The sequence below is a fragment of the Xiphophorus maculatus genome, chromosome 16 (genome assembly GCF_002775205.1).
Source record: "Xiphophorus maculatus strain JP 163 A chromosome 16, X_maculatus-5.0-male, whole genome shotgun sequence".
NCBI lineage: Eukaryota > Metazoa > Chordata > Actinopteri > Cyprinodontiformes > Poeciliidae > Xiphophorus > Xiphophorus maculatus.
Window position 1 is genome coordinate 14,450,701 of NC_036458.1, and position 17,670 is coordinate 14,468,370.

A 17,670-nucleotide genomic window follows, 5' to 3' on the forward strand; every position below is an offset into this window, starting at 1 on the left:
ATTTTATTTATATAGCACATTTTCAGGCACTACAAGAGTAAAAGGGGCTGAAAATAAATGCAAACCACACTATTTTGATTTTTATTAGTAAAGAAATCATGAAAACTATGCATCATATTTGTCTTTTTGTCATTTTTGTTACATCGGTCTATTACATATAAACCCAGTAACAATAGATTGTAGTTGCAACATTCCAAATGGCAGAAAGGCTTAAGAGGTATGAATACTCTTGCGAGGCTCTGCAATCCTGGATTGTATTTTGTGTCCCCTAGACTTTATGTTTAGCTTTAAATATCCCAAAGTTAAAGTATAAACCCCCACGAGCTGTGTGAGTTGTGTCAGAGCAGAAAATGGGCCAGAGTCCTGTCTAAAGTGGGGCGCAGTGGTTTATAAAAAGCTTGTCCACTTATGCAGGGAGTTTTACGGGCAAGATGTTGATTGTGCAATTCAGATCTATCAGATTTGACTGGTTTACATATGTTAATAAAGCTGGTAATAATAGAGAGCTCAAGATTTCAGATTTCAGCCTTCCAAATGAATTGTAGTTTTAAGTATTTCCGTTAAATTAATACATGCTGAGAACTCGACGTAAATACATGTAATGCATTTTCTGATGACACATTTTTTAACGTCAACAGCATGAATATTCTACAGGTTTGAAGTAAAAGCTCCTTTTTCTTCATAAAAATCTGGATCAGCTGCTGGGATCAGGTGAAGTCCTTGTTTCAAACCTTGATGGCTGATTGGCTGAGGAAGTAGATCAGCCATTTCAGACGCCAACTAATAAAGGAAATCTTTCCCCCGAGGAGTCCCATGGCGCATGGCACCTGAGACAATTGAACGAGATTGGACTGAATAAGAAAAAGAGGGAGATGCGACAGAGAGTGTTCCAGATAAATGATGGATTGATAAGTGTTTGGAAGAGTGATGAAATATTAAAGTCTGGTGTCACAGCATGACGATTGTTCCCATCTGATGATCTTTGATGTTGTAAGAATTGCAGGGGGAAAAAAATCTGAATCAACAAATTGTATTAAAACTTTAAATCAATGAGCTCAGTCTTGCTCTAACACTGGTCCCAATTGCTTTGCTCCAAAATATTGATGTAAAGAGCATAAAGACATCCAGGTACACCTTGCTCATTTAAGTGAATGGCCTTAGTTTACCAAAGGCAAGCAGGGAGGGAGAGGGAGAGAGGAGAGAGGCAGAAACTGGGGCACTGTTATCTGGCCTCTTTTTACCAACCACAAGGCACAAGGCGGAGAACGAAAAAGACAGACCCTTGAAGAGCAGGAGCGACAACAGAGGACATTGGCGGTGTGGTGAAGGCGGCAAAACATCTGGAGACAATGTCCGATGTCAAGAACTGAAAATAAAGAGGAGAAGGAGCAAATTCCACGGCAGCCTGTCCAACCACTCGCCCAGCTGACACAAACCGGTGGCAAGCACGGACGCGCACACCCACGGTTCTGCGCGCACCAACTTGAAGCTGCAACATGTTTGAGGAGCAGGTGACAAAGGTCAAGATCACATCTGTGGTGATCGTCGTCGGCATGTCTGCGATGCTGGCGGCAGTGGTGACAGATCACTGGGCCGTCCTGAGTCCCAGGGTGGAGAAACTCAACGCCACATGTGAGGCGGCCCACTTTGGCCTCTGGAGGCTTTGCAAGAAGACCATCTTCATGATGAAGGAAGACCCTCAGGGCAAAGGATGTGGCCCCATCAGCTTACCTGGAGGTATGGGGCATCCTAATTTTTAATCAGTAAAGTAAAACCTGATCAGTGATTATCTTTTAGTCCTTATGGTGAAGGTGCCCGTCAAGAAGTGGAGTTCAGGCATAAGGTCGGTGGTGTTGCTAAGATGGTACAATCTACTGTCACTGTTTATTAAAAATAGTGACTGTTAAAAAACCCTAAATAATTATCTCACAGGATATTAAAGAGCTTTTTGAGTTATAATCTATCAGCTTCCACATTCAGGACCCTTTATAAGCGCTTTTGTTTTCTGTGGATCTGTTCCTTCTGCTGTTGTCTTCCTCTCTTGTGGCAGCACATATGTGGCCATGTGTGCAGACATTCACAAGAGCATAAACATGGATGGGTATTTCAACCAAACACTTCACAACTCACTATGCCCAGAAACCCTGTGAACTGTCTTTGTCTTCCACAAAAGAAGTCACTGAACAGACTGCTGATTAGGTACAACGAGGATACCTTCAATGTGTTATGGTGAAAGAAAACGAAAATCTTTTCTGTTTGTCATAAAACCATATGGGTCGTTGAATCATTTATTATGGCGTAGTCTGACTCTCTTTGGGCTGAAATGTAAGATCTCAACTCCCTTATCTTGACAGATAATATTTTGACATATTCTTTAGAGGCTTTGATCAAATCAGATGTGAATCTTTCAAGAAAGTAGCATTTATTACTTTTGTGGTTAAAACACAGATGGAAAATGTCAACTAAAGCTGTTTCTGTCAAGTATAAAGTCAACTCTTTTGCACAATTGGGTGGTATTCCAAGCTGTAAGTCATAAAAAAAAAAGTCAAAGCATTGCAGCTTGTATCTTTAAAGGTTTTAAATTACATGCACAGCTTTAATTACGAGGGCTCTCTTTGTGCAGAGCAAGCCCCTGGGTAAAACCATGTCTCCTGGCCCCTGGCTGTGCATGCGTGCCTTGCAGCCTAACTGAGAGATTTCACTCTGACTCTGTCATTGACTTTGCCTCTGGCTCCTCCAGCACCTCAGGATCAGTACAGGCCTTAATGAAGTGTGGCTTTCCGCCCCAGCTCATGAGTTAGAATACACCTGGGAGACTCGGGACGAATGACAGAAATTGAGAGAAGAGAGCAGGAGGGTGTACGTGGGCAGGGATACCTCTGTTGAGAATGAGACACAGAGCACTTTTGGAACGAACAAAAGAGAGAGAGAAAGGTGGTGGTGGGGGTGCGGAGGGTTCTTCCTGTGAATTGAGAAAGTGTTGTACTTTTTTTTTTCAAGAACATGTTGAGAGATCATATAATAGTGTACCTAGACAGAAAGCCAGATGAACACGCTTTCATCTTTTTCTCTGGACAAGCCCGTCACCTGTTGGATGTAAGACAGAAATTGTGACTGGCAGACTCATAATTCCAGTTTGACATGTTAATTAGCCTAAGATATCATTATAAAGCACCCTCCAGGTGTATTGAACCACCTGTAAAGATGTGTAAAAAGCTTAAAATAAATTCTGGCTCGGGTTTCTCTTTCAACATGTAACGGTTTTGAAGAATACAGAAAGGGAGTTGTTGACCAATATCTGTTTTCACAATCTCTCTAGATTGTCCTGTCCTTTCCTGTCCACTGTTCTCATCATCTTACCCTCCAGAGTTTCAATGGGATTCAGCTAATGGTGGCTCTGATGACCATGAAAGACAGATTTTGTGTCCGGTGAATAATTCCTGAATTTAGGTGACCATATATTCAGAATGATTGTACTCCTTAATGACTGAAATATGACCTGTTTGCCATCTGATAATGTTATGGTGTTACTATGGGAGTGCTATGTGCTCTGAGAAAGTCCTGAGTTCTTTGAAAGAGAAACAAGCTCACATCACCGGAGATCTTCCACCATACATTACTGTGGAAATATGGTGCATTTCTATATATTAATAATTTGTTTATTGCCAAACTCATCTGGAGTGTTTTATCAAATTAACTCACAGGGGTCTACAGTAAGGACTAAAATGTAAAAATACATTTTAAAATTTACCAATAGTCAACATAAAGACATTAAAACAGAAGTGGTGTCTTTTTTGTATGTTGGTTAAAAGCCTTGCAGCAGCACACTGAATTGACTGGAGAAGGTCAAGATCTTTCTTATTCAAACAGATGAAAGGACGGTTACAGCAGTCAAGATGAGATTAAATAAAAGCATGAATAATCATGTGTAATTCAGCTTTTGACACCAGAGTTTGAGATAAGAAATGTTTCTCAGCTAAGAAAAAGAAAGAGTAAAAAGAGTTTCTCATTCATCCTTGAGAATGTCACTCCAACGACACAGCAAAAAATATATTGATAAAAAGTCCATATTCAGTCCTAAAGTCCATATAGTGGAGATGAAACTGACCAATCACAAGACAAGACACACATTGTTTTATTGTTTGAAGCAGTATTTTATCTTAGTCATGCTTCACTCAAAAAAAAAAACAAAAAAAAAACACACACACACACACACAAACATATAACTTGTTTAAAATGGATGGATAATTGTTTAACCTGATGTTGCTGCTTTTTGTTTTCTTTTTATGGTAACAGTGTAAAAGTAGAATCTCCGCTACTTCTGTGAGATTCAAACAACCTGAAATAGGCAGAAGTGATTAGACAGAAGCGTCCTAACAGACTGAAATGTCATGCTCTCTGGTTTTGTTTGCAGTTTATTTCCGGTTCTCATTTTTAGCTTTCCATTGTTTATAATTGCTTTCTCTGTCCTGATTATTTTCACTTTTACCGTTGGGTAAGTAGTCTGTGTGCTCTGCTCACAATTTGTCAGGTTGTTTATGCTGGTTTGGTCATGCGCAGTTACTTCCTATATGACTCCAAGGTGCTGCACCAGAAATGCAGGGCTTTAGAGAAGGGAGAGCTTTTTAAAAGAACAGCATAAATCTGCACAATTCGTATCATTCAAGTTGTAACAGAATAAACACTTTTCTCATTAGGATTTAGATGAGTAAAAATGGCTTCTTGTCTTTCTGTCTCTGAGTAATTTTGAGAATTTGTTTTTGCTTCAAGGTTAAATGGTTTGCTTAAGGCTTATCGGTTTTCTACTTAATGTTTATACGTCTTTGAGGGGCAAGTTCCAGTCAGTCACTGTGCTCTAATTTTGTTTCACTAAATCACCTTGCAGCACCGTCACAGTTTCCCCATTGTAAGAGAATAATTTGAAGTAGTAAGTTTTTACTTTAAGAAACTTTCAAGATTTTCTGAAGCTATGTTGTATTGTCTTCAATTTCCACTGCATATTAAAGGCGAATACAGATTAGGTAGGTTGAAATGTTTTCGCCAGGAAGGTAGTACTTTTGATTTTACCCTAAACGGTAACCATTTTGGATTGTAAATCAGTAAACTAGAGTCTTCATCCACTCTAGTTGATGTGGATGATGTGGATTAAACTCCTCTTCTTCTATCAACTTTTCAGTCTTCCGCTTGCAATAGCCTGAGGTAAAAAATGAAAAACGAATCCCACTGTCAAAGTAATATTTTGAAAGAGAGTCTTGTATTTAGTTTCATGTTAATCTGCTTGAGCTGAGCTTTTTACCTTCAGTAAGTATCAAGCTGTTTTCTTTTATTTAATGTTGTTAGAGGGTCCATTTTGCCATCTAGTTCAATATGCTACAGTCTACTTATGGGAATCAGTCGGCAATCCATTTATTCCCATGAGAAAATCTGTGTCCTCCCTTATGCTTGTTTAACCTTTTATTCCACTTTCCTTCATCTCAAACATCCTTTGAGTGTCGCTTAAAAGCTACTCGGTTTTTGTTGCATGTTTTAGAGAGACTGAGTAGGAAGAAAAAAATAAATGAACAAAGTGCTCACTTGCCCAAGTGGAAACGTTGAAGGCATGCTGGTTAAAAAGTGAATCACACTGATGGGCAAATGCTGGTAAAAACTTGAGCTATCACAAAAACTGCGGGTTCAGTTCTTATTAGTTACACTGGATTTTGTAAGACAAACTTTAAAGCAATGCAGTCTGCTTTTATGCAATTTTTGTTAAACAGGTGTAAACCCAGTTACTTAGTTTATCTGCTTCTCAGTTTACTGTGCTGACTGCATGCAAAGCACAGTGTTGTCTTGGACCAATATGTGCTCTGAGAGATTACATCCTTCATGAATCATGAGCCCAAACACACACGCAACATTGATTGGACTTAATAATGCAAATTAACATTTTCCTAAAAGACAAGGAGGTTGGTTGCGAAGAGGACAGCACACAAACACTCATTCCTAGCTACTCTTCTGTTGATAAGCGGTTGTGTAACAGGAGCAACTAAACTGTGAACCCAAACGGCTTTCAAAATTAGCTTCCCAGAAATGACGCATGACAGCTGGAGTGTTGTAAAAATCAAACAAACCCTTCATGGAGCACATCGCGCAGCATGGCTGGGAAATAAAGAGCACAAATGGACCTTTTGGGTGCATGTGCATGTTCACATGCATACATGCTCAAAGAGACAACAGAGACTACTGTTTATTATTATCAAATATGTTCCAGAGCTTCAAGGTGGACATGCATTACGCTTTCCAGTCCTTCAGTGGAAAGAAAGTATCCCCAGAGCGCATCTTTACATAAAACATCTTCAACTTCCTGCTTTTCATTTGCAGAAGCCAAGCACTTTGATGATATCCAGAATTCATACTCAAAAGCATAAATATCCCCTTGAGCCTTTTCACCTTCTCTACGCTCAATTATTTTCCTCTCTCGTGCGTCGGCTTCCTGCTTTGAGTGGAAAGCCAAACAAGGCAGCAGTAAAGGCATTGGCCTCCGCCTATCACAACGTGGAGCACTTACAGATACAAAATTTGAATAGCACTCTTAAAATGCAAATGACCCAGAATATACAGAACAAAATGTGCTCATGATGATGACAATGAAACCTTTGACTGTCGTCATGAAAGGTCAGCATGCTCAGGCAGCTGGGATTCTATTTCGTTGTTGTGTCCCGGTTATCGGAGCTCCTGATGGAATAGCTGTTCAAATATCACAGTGCATGCTTTTCACACTGACCCTGAACTAGTTGGTCATTCTGTGAAAGCACCTCAACGCAAACTGTGAGCAAAAGCCTTCAAAATAAAGACTTACAAAATACTTAAATGTGTGTAGGTGCCAGATGGTTGATTGAATTTAAAACAAAAACAGAAAAAATGTGAGATGTTGTGAAACAGAGTGAGTATGGAGTTGGTAAATCAGAGGCGCCACATCAAAGAGAGAAGACGACAGTTAAAATGGAAAGAGGTGAAACTAAAATGACAGGCGACACTTCGCTATAATCATCCTCCCCCTGTAACTAAATCTCCCCATTAGCAAGACTGCAAGGTCGATGATACGCACCCAGATGTTCTCCTTCTAGGTAAATGTTCCCTGTTTTGAGCAGCAAATGTGCCTTTTCCACAACAGCTTTTTACCAGATAGTCAGTCTACAGGAGGAAAAAAAAAACAAGGATAATCAAACTAATGAAAACTGATCTAACTGCAGCGCCTTACAAAAGCATTTATACACCTTAAACTTTTTACTTTTTCTCACATTAAAACAAAAACAATCGTAATACAATATGTTAAAATTTTGAGTGATAGGCTTACAGGAAGTAGAACAAAACTGTGAAGTGGCAAAAAAAGAGACAGTTTGCTTCTAATTTTTCAAATAAAATCTGCAAGGTGACATAGATTTACTTTTACCTTTACTGCAGTTTTTATGTGGCAGTGTAATTTGCAATAGCTACTTCTGCTTTCAATAAATGTAATTACATTTTATTTAATTTAAGTTTATTTGATAGGGACAGACACAAATAGACAAACTGAACAAAACAGCAGTCCAATGTTTGCATCATCAAAAAGAATCAAAGCAAAATCAACACTCAAGTTTTTAAATATGTAAAAATGAATTTTAGCACTAAGATTCTATTGATTAAGATTTAATAGTGAATAACTCCTTAATATATTTTGATAATAACCTATATGTGACAAATCACCTGGTTAGGATTGATGCTACCACAACAGTAACTTGATGCTACCACAACAGTAACTTGATGCTACCACAACAGTAAGGTGATGCTACCACAACAGTAATGTGATGCTACCACAACAGTAAGGTGATGCTACCACAACAGTAAGGTGATGCTACCACAACAGTAACTTGATGCTACCACAACAGTAAGGTGATGCTACCACAACGGTAACTTGAAGCTACCACAACAGTAACTTGATGCTACCACAACAGTAAGGTGATGCTACCACAACAGTAACTTGATGCTACCACAACAGTAAGGTGATGCTACCACAACAGTAAGGTGATGCTACCACAACAGTAAGGTGATGCTACCACAACAGTAAGGTGATGCTACCACAACAGTAACTTGATGCTACCACAACAGTAAGGTGATGCTACCACAACAGTAAGGTGATGCTACCACAACAGTAAGGTGATGCTACCACAACGGTAAGGTGATGCTACCACAACAGTAAGGTGATGCTACCACAACGGTAACTTGATGCTACCACAACAGTAAGGTGATGCTACCACAACAGTAACTTGATGCTACCACAACAGTAACTTGATGCTACCACAACAGTAAGGTGATGCTACCACAACAGTAAGGCCGCAAACTTTAGAATTGTAAACCTGATTTTGAGTTACATTTAAAGCAGATCTCTGGAGCTGCAGACAGAAATGTGACTTTAATTCCACCTGCTTTCCCAGTCTTAATCAATCTTGATGAAAAAAAAATATCTTCATTGTTTAAAGCTCCTCTGAACTATTATTCTTATCTCTTCTTTGTGTATAAGGCAGAAAACTGTTTTCATAAAGACTGGAGAAAACAACATAGCTCAACACATATTAGAGGAGATTAGCTTGGCCCCAGAGGTGCAGGCAAGAAATGAGAAAAGACAAATGAAAATAATATATTTGCACATATCAGCTACAATGTGTCCCTGCCTCCACTATTCTGGAGTTCCTGTGTGGCCACACGTAAATTTTTTCCATGCACAAGCACAGGCATATGCATTCAGAGCTCTCTTCATATATGCCTTTACATGTGTAAACAGATAGAACTAGCCAAGACCTGCAGCAGCCTGTTGCTAGGTTACCCCTTTTAGTGATTCCTTCTCGTCCTGGTTAACAAACAGCTCCTCTGTTGCCTCGTGGACACACATACACTATGCACAGACACCAACACACAAACACTGTCTGTCCCTATCTGGATAGAGAAGGGACCTGCCTGTTTTATGGGTTTAATCTCAGCAAGAAAGGATAGCAAGTGTAGAACAGAAGGAACACTTGCTTGGCCTTTAGCTCGTTGTCAACCTTTCGCCTCCTCCCAGATGCCTTTAAAAGATGGCTCATAGATAGAGGAGTAGAAAATAATTGCTCTTCCCCAGAAACATTTCTTCACAGCTGTGGGAAATATCAACCTATTGTGGAGCAAAATACTGATGGCTCAGCAAGTAAAAGGCAACAAATTCACAATTGTACTTCATGAAGAAATATGTCCGTAGTGAATTTGATTCCAAGTAACATGGATGACAGAAAATATTAGCTTTCCTTTAAAACAAATTATTACAAGTTATAGAAATGCTGCTGAGATTTGGAAGGGATATCAAACACACAGTGGCCAGGCAGTCAAACAAGGTCTACATTAGTTGCACAAATTGTTATTATTTTATTTATAAATGTAGAAATTTGAAAGATATGATATGGGATTTTAAGCCAAAAGTGTTTTTTTTTCTAAAAGACTAATTTAAATGTGTTTCTGTTCTGAATATTGACTAAAGACTTTGCTATTTATTGATGTCTTCACAATTACAACAAAGCTACAGTATGTTCCAATGCAGTATGCTGTGTTTGGAAAATACTTTAAAATATACACAAAAGAAAGAAAGGAACAAGGAAAGGAAGGAAGGAACAAAGAAAACATGTGCTGTGAGTTACATTGCATAAATTCTCATCCTCACATGAGCGTATTGGTCCCCAGCTGAATTTCTAGAAGTCAGTTTTCTCCACAGGTTTTCATCTGATGTTCTGAAAAGCGAATATTCTGTGGATAAATCCATGAACTGGGCGTTGCGTTGAGGAAGTTACATTTAAAACATAAATCTTAATCTCCTACAATGATCCAGATTTGGATGAATAAAACTTTTAACTCAACATTTTCTTTATAAAAACCCAAAAAGCATTTTTGACAATGTTCACTGAGAAACACCAGTTAAGAATTTTTAGGTAAAATAGATAATGTTGCCCACTCAGTGTTTTAATAGTATTTGGTAAAAGTATTCACCTCTTTAGCTTCTGTGTCTTAATAATGTCAGTGTAATTTTATACTCACTCATGAGATTCATTGAAAGTTTATAACCCAGAACAATGGCTGGTAATGCAAAGGTATACAATCTTTTTTCTGCCTTTAGTCCCTCATATCTCTTTCTGTCTGTTTGTCCCCCTCTCCTCATTATCTTTTATTCTTCAGCAAAAAACTGCTCCTACTTCAAACACTTCACATCGGGAGAAGAAGCTGAGGTTTTTGAAGTGAAGACCCAAAAAGGTGGGTGGATCTTTGCTAACTCAGACAATAAGTTACCACAGCACCACACTGTCTATGTTTCGAAATCAGCAGAAACATCTAATAATATAAGAGAAAAAAAGAGAAGATAGTAAAGGCAGGGAGACATTGGACATATGATCATGTTCTCCTCTAATGAGACAAATGTTTGAACATGACAACAAATCTTTATGCCACTTTTAGGGCTCTAAGAAAAACAAGAGGGCAATTTGGAGCAAATTACTTTTTACACACTTGTAATGGAAAACTTGTTTAAATGCAATTCTTCCTGATTTATTGTGTTTTATCTTATCGCATTTGAGTGAAAGAAACAGCAGCATCTTGACAAATGTTTTCAATTAAAGGCCACATTTCATCAACTTCTATTATATAATTAGGCTTGTAGAAATGTTCTTATTTTTAGCTATGGTGTAAAATGATAAGAGTAATATTTTAATAATGTAAAAATGAATTTGCTTCTAATGCCACAACAAAGGAAGTTTTATTTCTTTCCACTGAAGCAAGGCAAAAATAAAATAAAAAATTTAAATAAAAATATAAAACCAAGAGAGACAAAAAAAATCTGATCTGTTGTTATGTGCACATGAATTTGCAAAGAAATGCTCTAAGGAATGAGAGCTTGGTGCTGTAAACCTTCTGTCTCCTATCTGTAGTCCAAAAAGCATGAAATATTAATATCCAACAGCAACAAAACTCTGAGCAAGAGTTAATCATCCGACGGATTAATTCCCAGTTTGCATTTAGTTATTCATGGTTTGAAAAGATAAAATGAAATGGTGGAAAATATTTCCTAGTTTTTAAGGTATAATTGGAAATATTGTGAACTTACAAATTTCAGTTTCTATTAAATTGACATTTATATATAAAAAACATAAATATAAAATTTTTAAAGTACACTGAAAACTTGATCAAAAGTGAGTGTGAAATCTCAGATGGTAAATGCATGTGAAAAATGCAAAACACATGTTTTATACATGGGGAACATGGCTTTGCTACAATTCTATCACTTAATATATGAAACATAGATTCAACTTAAATTGGATCTGCACAGGTAAAAATGTATATGTTGCTTTAATGTTTGCTAAATAAAGTTAAGAAAGAAAAATCAGAAATTCTGCACACAAAAAACTTCTTAGAATGTGCTGAAGAAACTAAATGTGAGGAAATTTTCCACCAGATATGTTTGAACAGTTGGGACTGTGAGGTGAAATAGGATCATTTCTATCTCAGCTGGAGATTTACAGAGAAGCAAAAAGCAGATTATCTTTATCTGAGAAAAAAAAGCGAGAGAAGGCAGGAAGAAAGAGACATGTCCTAATCATCTTGTTAAAAGTCTGCAGCCTGCATGACATCTTGTCTGTCATGCAAATTGTATTATTACCGGTTTGGATTAATGTCTGTTGGTTTTTTTTTGTTTAGTTTTTTTTTTAAGTGGGGCTAATTTAAACGCTAATTATCCGGTTCATAACTCAGCTCAGTGCTGAGCTGAGTTATGAGTTATGAGAAAATAAAAACCTGTTATTTTCTTACACAGTCCCAGTTTTTAATCTCCACACTGATCCTATCATCTCATCCAGTTTTCTACAACCTTTTTGTCTTTGGTAGATTTTTTTTTTATGTTTTCTTGTTGGCTTTGTATCCTCCTCTGGTTTCTAAATCTTATTTGTTTCCTTTCCCTCTTAAGAGTACAATATCTCCGCTGCAGCCATTGCTATCTTCAGTCTGTTCTTCATGATTCTGGGCACTCTGTGTGTGATCTTTTCTTTTGGAAAAGGACGAGACTACCTGCTCCGACCTGCCGGGATGTTCTTTGCCTTTGCAGGTTAGATATGATTGTGTTATTTTTCCTCCTTTTTCTGAGTTTGAAATATTTATGATTTGTGGTTACAGTGCTGATTTTTATAAACCTTTTTTTAAAGCTAATGCATCTTTTTGTTGGATGAATTGAACGAATGGAGATCTTTCCTGTTTTGGCATGCAGGCCTTTGCATTATCATTTCCGTTGAAGTGATGCGCCAGTCTGTCAAGCGAATGATCGATAGCGATGAGACCATCTGGATTGAATACTATTACTCCTGGTCCTTTACCTGTGCCTGCGCCTCCTTCACCCTCCTCATCCTCAGTGGAGCTGCCCTTCTTCTTATCTCAATGCCCCACATGCCTCGTAACCCCTGGGAAACCTGCATGGACGCTGAGCCAGACACCTTGGATTAGCCATGGATGATTTTGCTGGAATCAATTGTAAACAGAGATTAAAAAATGATGGTAGTGTATCGTTTAACCCTTTAATTATGTATAGCTCAAGTGAAAGACATTAAGTTCGCTTAACATGAGAATTAACTTTTTTATCTCTTCCTTTTTTTCTCTTTTTCAAATATTCCAAAATTTAATCTCCATGGGGTTTGAATTTAAATTCAGAGTTTTGTATCATCAATATTTATAGACTTTCATTTTGACAGTGCTTTCCAAAAGTCTTCTGACCCATTGATCTGTCTGATATCTTGTTGTTTAAAATTCACAAATTTAGTCTATTTTGGGGGGTTCCATGAAATAACACCAACGCAATGTAGCCGTTCTTTGAACTGTTAAATGTTGGCTACCATTTAAAATATACTGCAAATCACCCTGAACTCACCATGTCCAGCATGAAACATGGTGGTGCCAGCATCATGATGTGGGGATGCTTTTCTTCTGCAAGAACAAACAGCTCCTCATCCTGAAAGATGAATGGAGTTAAATTCAGAACCATTCTGGAAGAAAACCTGTTAGGAGCTGCAAAACGTTGAAATAGGTTGACAGTCCAGTTCTTCCAGTAGAACAATAACCCTTAATAATATATCATATTTATATGTGTGAATGCTCGTGACCTAAATTTAGTTGTGTCATTGGAAAAACCAGTTTGACTGTGGTTGAAATTACTGAAGTTATTTTGTGTCAGTCATTTTCATAAAATCCCCCCAGAACACTTAAAGTGTGTGGATGTAATGTGAGTTAATGCAAAAACGATCACAGAGTGTGAGTACTTTTGTAAGGCACCGTATTTTCAACATAGGCATTTTTACCAAACTGTTCTAAAATTATACCTTTAAGTTTCAGTTAAGGCTGTAAAATGCTATCGCTATGATATGTAGTATAGGAAAATTAAACTGTTTTGTTTGTCCTTCAACTGCAAATGACGCTTCAGTTCACCTGCAAATAATACTGTCACCGTTAGTTAAAGACCTCATTTAGACAAACTCCTTTTATCCAGTTGTTTCACGTGTTGTTAGTCACCTGTGCCTAATGTGTTTCCATGAGTCGGTGTGGCCCAGCAGACATTCAGCTAATGCAGGTGCAATGAAATTAAAGACCCCTAAAGGATGCCATTTCACAGGGAAAAAAAAATCCATTTTACCGCTGTAATCAGAACAAACCTGTTATCATAGTTAACACAGTGGGACATCATTACATGGACTATGAAAAACAAAACAATTAAGGCACACTGTGCATGTCTCTTCTCCGCATATCTAATAAATCTATTTCAGTAAATAGATTTATTAGAGTTAAAGTAGATCTCTATGTGTTAATTTCATCTAGTAAGAATATGAGTGGCTACAACTGAGTGGTGATGTAAAACAAAATCATGTTTTTTATCTGACGTTTCATGACAGCAGGTCTAATGTAATGTTATTCATGTATAATTTGTATTATCATTTTTACACAATATTAATATTTGTCTTTTTCACAAGAATAAATTAAAATATTTAAATCCCCCAAATGTTTGCACTTTCACTTGAGGTTTTGTCTCTTCTGTCACTTTAACTTCTGAGTTCAAACAGAAAATTATATAAAGGGTAGGATTATGAGAGCATAAATAATTATGGAGTGATAACAAACCCATAAACCAGCACAGAATTTATTTTTTATTTTATTTAAATTTCTTCTTGGCATTTCAGGTAAACCAAATAGAGAAGCAGCAAGTGAAATTTCTATATGTAACTCTTCCCGCAGAAAGGACTCACAAGTTAAAATACATGCATATAATAATAACCTACCTATTACTACAAAACATATCCAGTAATAAGAAAAAAAGCTTATGCTTCCTATGGTACACTTTTAAATCCTGGAACTTTGTCAGTATTTTGTTTTATGACTTTTGCTGAAATATTACACCTGCTTTCATAGCATCCAGAAAATCAGGTTTGTACATTTTTAAAGCTCAGTTTTTTGCTTTGGCAGTATCAAGTTAACACCTGGAACGTGTCAGAACTGTGATTTCTGCACCTGGCTTCACTGCATATGTTTTACAGGGTTTTTTTGGTGTTTTTTTTTCCACAATGAAAAAAGTTGGATTGGGCATTATTTCACTGAGTTTGTTTTAGTGAGGTTTAGGGAACCAACGGTGCAACATTAACATAGAAAAGCATATTTGAAGGTTTGCACTTGTCATGGCTTTGATAGTGGAGGATTTATAGGTGTTGTACAACAGCAGAGGAGAGTGTGTGAAAGAAAACTTTCCACTTTGGCACAAATATAATTTTGCATACCAAAGGAAAATATGAATCACATATTTTGACCTTTTCTTAGAAAAGGTATCAACTTCCCAGCAGGTATCTCCAGTCTTTGTATACCAGTTTATTTGTTATATTTTTATTTTATTTATCGTCTTACTTAACTTTATTTTAATTAAAACATAAGAATCTCTTTAGCTGAAATGTCATGATCCATGATGCTACATTCTATTTTTGTCCCAGAGTACAGAAGAACATTGACATATGATTTCCCATAAGCCAGAGCTGAAACTGGTAGCAAAGTACACCAATATTGGAAGGTTATGATTTCTGAACAGCTAAATATTTTCATCCTGTTTCAGCTGGGTTTAGGACAGAGTAATGCAGTCCTCCACCTTCCCCACCTATTGCTGCAGCTTCTAGCCAGCTTGCTGAAAGAAGACTACTATAAATCGCATTTACTTAGACTAAAAGTAACACCAGTGCGCTGTGCCAGTTGTGTATAGGTTGTTTTTTAAAGTAAATCCATTACATTTTCTTTGTGTTTGGGTGAATGTTAAACAATACCACTGACTCTCATCTATGTGGTTGGTTTTATTCTGAACCAAGAAAACATCATCTTTATTTGAACTAAAAACAATTCAAAATTATTGTTTCTGATAGGTATTTTCCTTTCGAACCTAAATAAAAGAAAGAACCACAGACAACGTATATGAATTTTACGTGGAGCTTTTGCAAAAGGAGAAGGCTCTGCCAAACTTCTCCTCCGAGCAATTTGCAGAGCGTTCTGATCTGCCCTCACAAAAGCTCCTGTTTTTATTGTCAAAGAAAAACAGGCAAGGGGGCAGTCAGGAAAAACAACAGAGGTCGTAAAGCTTCTAACCCAAACATCTAACAACCCAGTTCCAGATGTGTTATCTGATCAAAGGTCTGAGCCCGGTTCAAATCTCGGTCAGTACTGTCAATAAAACAAAATACGACTGCTCACAGGTAGTTACTGAATTAGGAGGTGTTCTTGAAAAAGGATTTAAGGTTTGAGAAACTCAGTGTTAACTATTTCTCGTAAAGTTGAACAGACAGTAGTGACCTCCATAAGAGAACACTTTAAACAGAAAATCACAATGATCTATAGGCTGAATGTGAACTAAAGAATAAAATGATAATACCAAAAAATCTCTGTTTTGTTTTGTTTGTTTGTTTTCTAATGACAGATGTTTTAAAAAGCTAAACAGCCAAACAACAATTGATAAATGAAAATGGAAAAAATGTGCATGCATTTTTGTGTGTATTTTGAATTTCTTTTTTTTTTTTTGTTCCCACTTTTATCATCATCATCTTACTTGCTTTGATGGATAAACATTATTATTGACTCACAGACGTATGTATAGGTAAACTTAGTAAGAACCTGGCTGGAACGGCTTTTCCTTTCAGAACTGCCTCAATTATTTGTGGCATTTATTCAACAAGGGGTTAGAAACCTTCCTCAGATATTTTTGTCCGTTATTGACGCAATAGCATCAAACAGTAGCTGGAGATCAGTTGGCTGGAATCCCAAACTTACGTATATTATTGGACTGAAACCTGGTTCACCATGGAGGCCATGGGATTTACAGTAAATTCATCGTCATGTTCAAGAAACCAATTTGAGATGATTTGAGCTTTGTTACATGCTGTCTTATCATTCTTAAAGTAGCCATCTGAAGATAGCAGCGCTGTAATCATAAATGGATTGACACAGAAACAATATAAAGTTACACTGCGGTATTTACATGATCAAACTATTACAGTCCTTCCACCAGCCTGAACCACTGATACAGGGCAGGATTGTTGCATGTTTTTATGTCTCTCATTGTCCAAATTTAGTGAGCCTGTGTTCATTTTAGCCTCAGTTATCTTTTCCTAGCTGCTAGCTGTCTAGCTGCACTGAGACAGGTCTTCTGCTGGTATAGTCCACCTGCTTCAAGAATTGAAATGGTTGAACTTTAACAAGATATCTTCACCATGTCTACATGCCAAAATGTACTGAAATTGTTCCAATGGATGTGACTGATTTGTGCAAACAGGCAGATGAACAGATGCCCAGTAAATATGTTTCTACATGTGAAAATTTTGTAAATTAATAAAAACAAGATGGTCAGTTTTATCCACAAATGGCTGGAGATATATATTTTTATATGTTTAGTATGTACTATGTATAAAGTTATTTGTTCCTTACCTGTAAGTGTTGACTGTTTGACTTACTAATGAATTCATTTCAAGTGTCACAGGATAAATGCAAAATCAATGTTTTTTGGCCAAGGAGCCTTAGAGATTCTGCATCCTAAAGAAACTAAAACCGAGATTAACTAGTTACTGGATGAAGTAGAACCAGCAGTATGCATGCATAAAGAGGAACATTTAACATGGATTTAGAAAACTGAGGAGGGTTTTGTCAGGAAGGATTTAGCTTCAGGTTTTACAGGAGTGGTAACATCAAAATGTAAATGTATTCACTAACGTGTTGTTTTGTAACCAGCCTCCACACCAGTTTGTCAGAACTATTATCTGTCTTCCTGTGAATCTGCATTACATCCCTTGACCTGTGTGACAGATTTTTTTTCTTTTCCTGCTCTTGGCATAATTAAAAAAAAAAAATTAAACATTAATATGCAAGCAAACCAAAGATTACTGGAGAGACATTACTAAATGTTGTTCATATTATAAGTATGTTGTAAACAGAACATCAACATTGTGTGCAGCTAACTTTTTACCTTTTAACCTATTTTTTCCCTGCTTTGCAACAGCAAAATAGACAAAGCTTAATGTCATAATACATGTGCTAGTTCCCTTCTCCATTATTATGACTTATTAAAGTTAAGAAGTCAATGGCTCA

At 37.1% G+C, this 17,670-nt stretch overlaps 1 protein-coding gene across 1 annotated transcript; it reads left to right on the forward strand.

Moving 5' to 3' along the window:
• The first annotated feature begins 1,265 nt into the window (after nucleotides 1-1,265).
• LOC102237380 (voltage-dependent calcium channel gamma-1 subunit-like) lies at nucleotides 1,266-14,055 on the forward strand. Its single transcript, XM_005808746.2, has 4 exons — nucleotides 1,266-1,737; nucleotides 10,216-10,290; nucleotides 11,993-12,130; nucleotides 12,290-14,055. The coding sequence occupies exons 1-4, from the start codon at nucleotides 1,497-1,499 to the stop codon at nucleotides 12,520-12,522; spliced, it is 687 nt and encodes a 228-aa protein (XP_005808803.1). The 5' UTR covers nucleotides 1,266-1,496; the 3' UTR covers nucleotides 12,523-14,055.
• The last annotated feature ends 3,615 nt before the right edge of the window (nucleotides 14,056-17,670 follow it).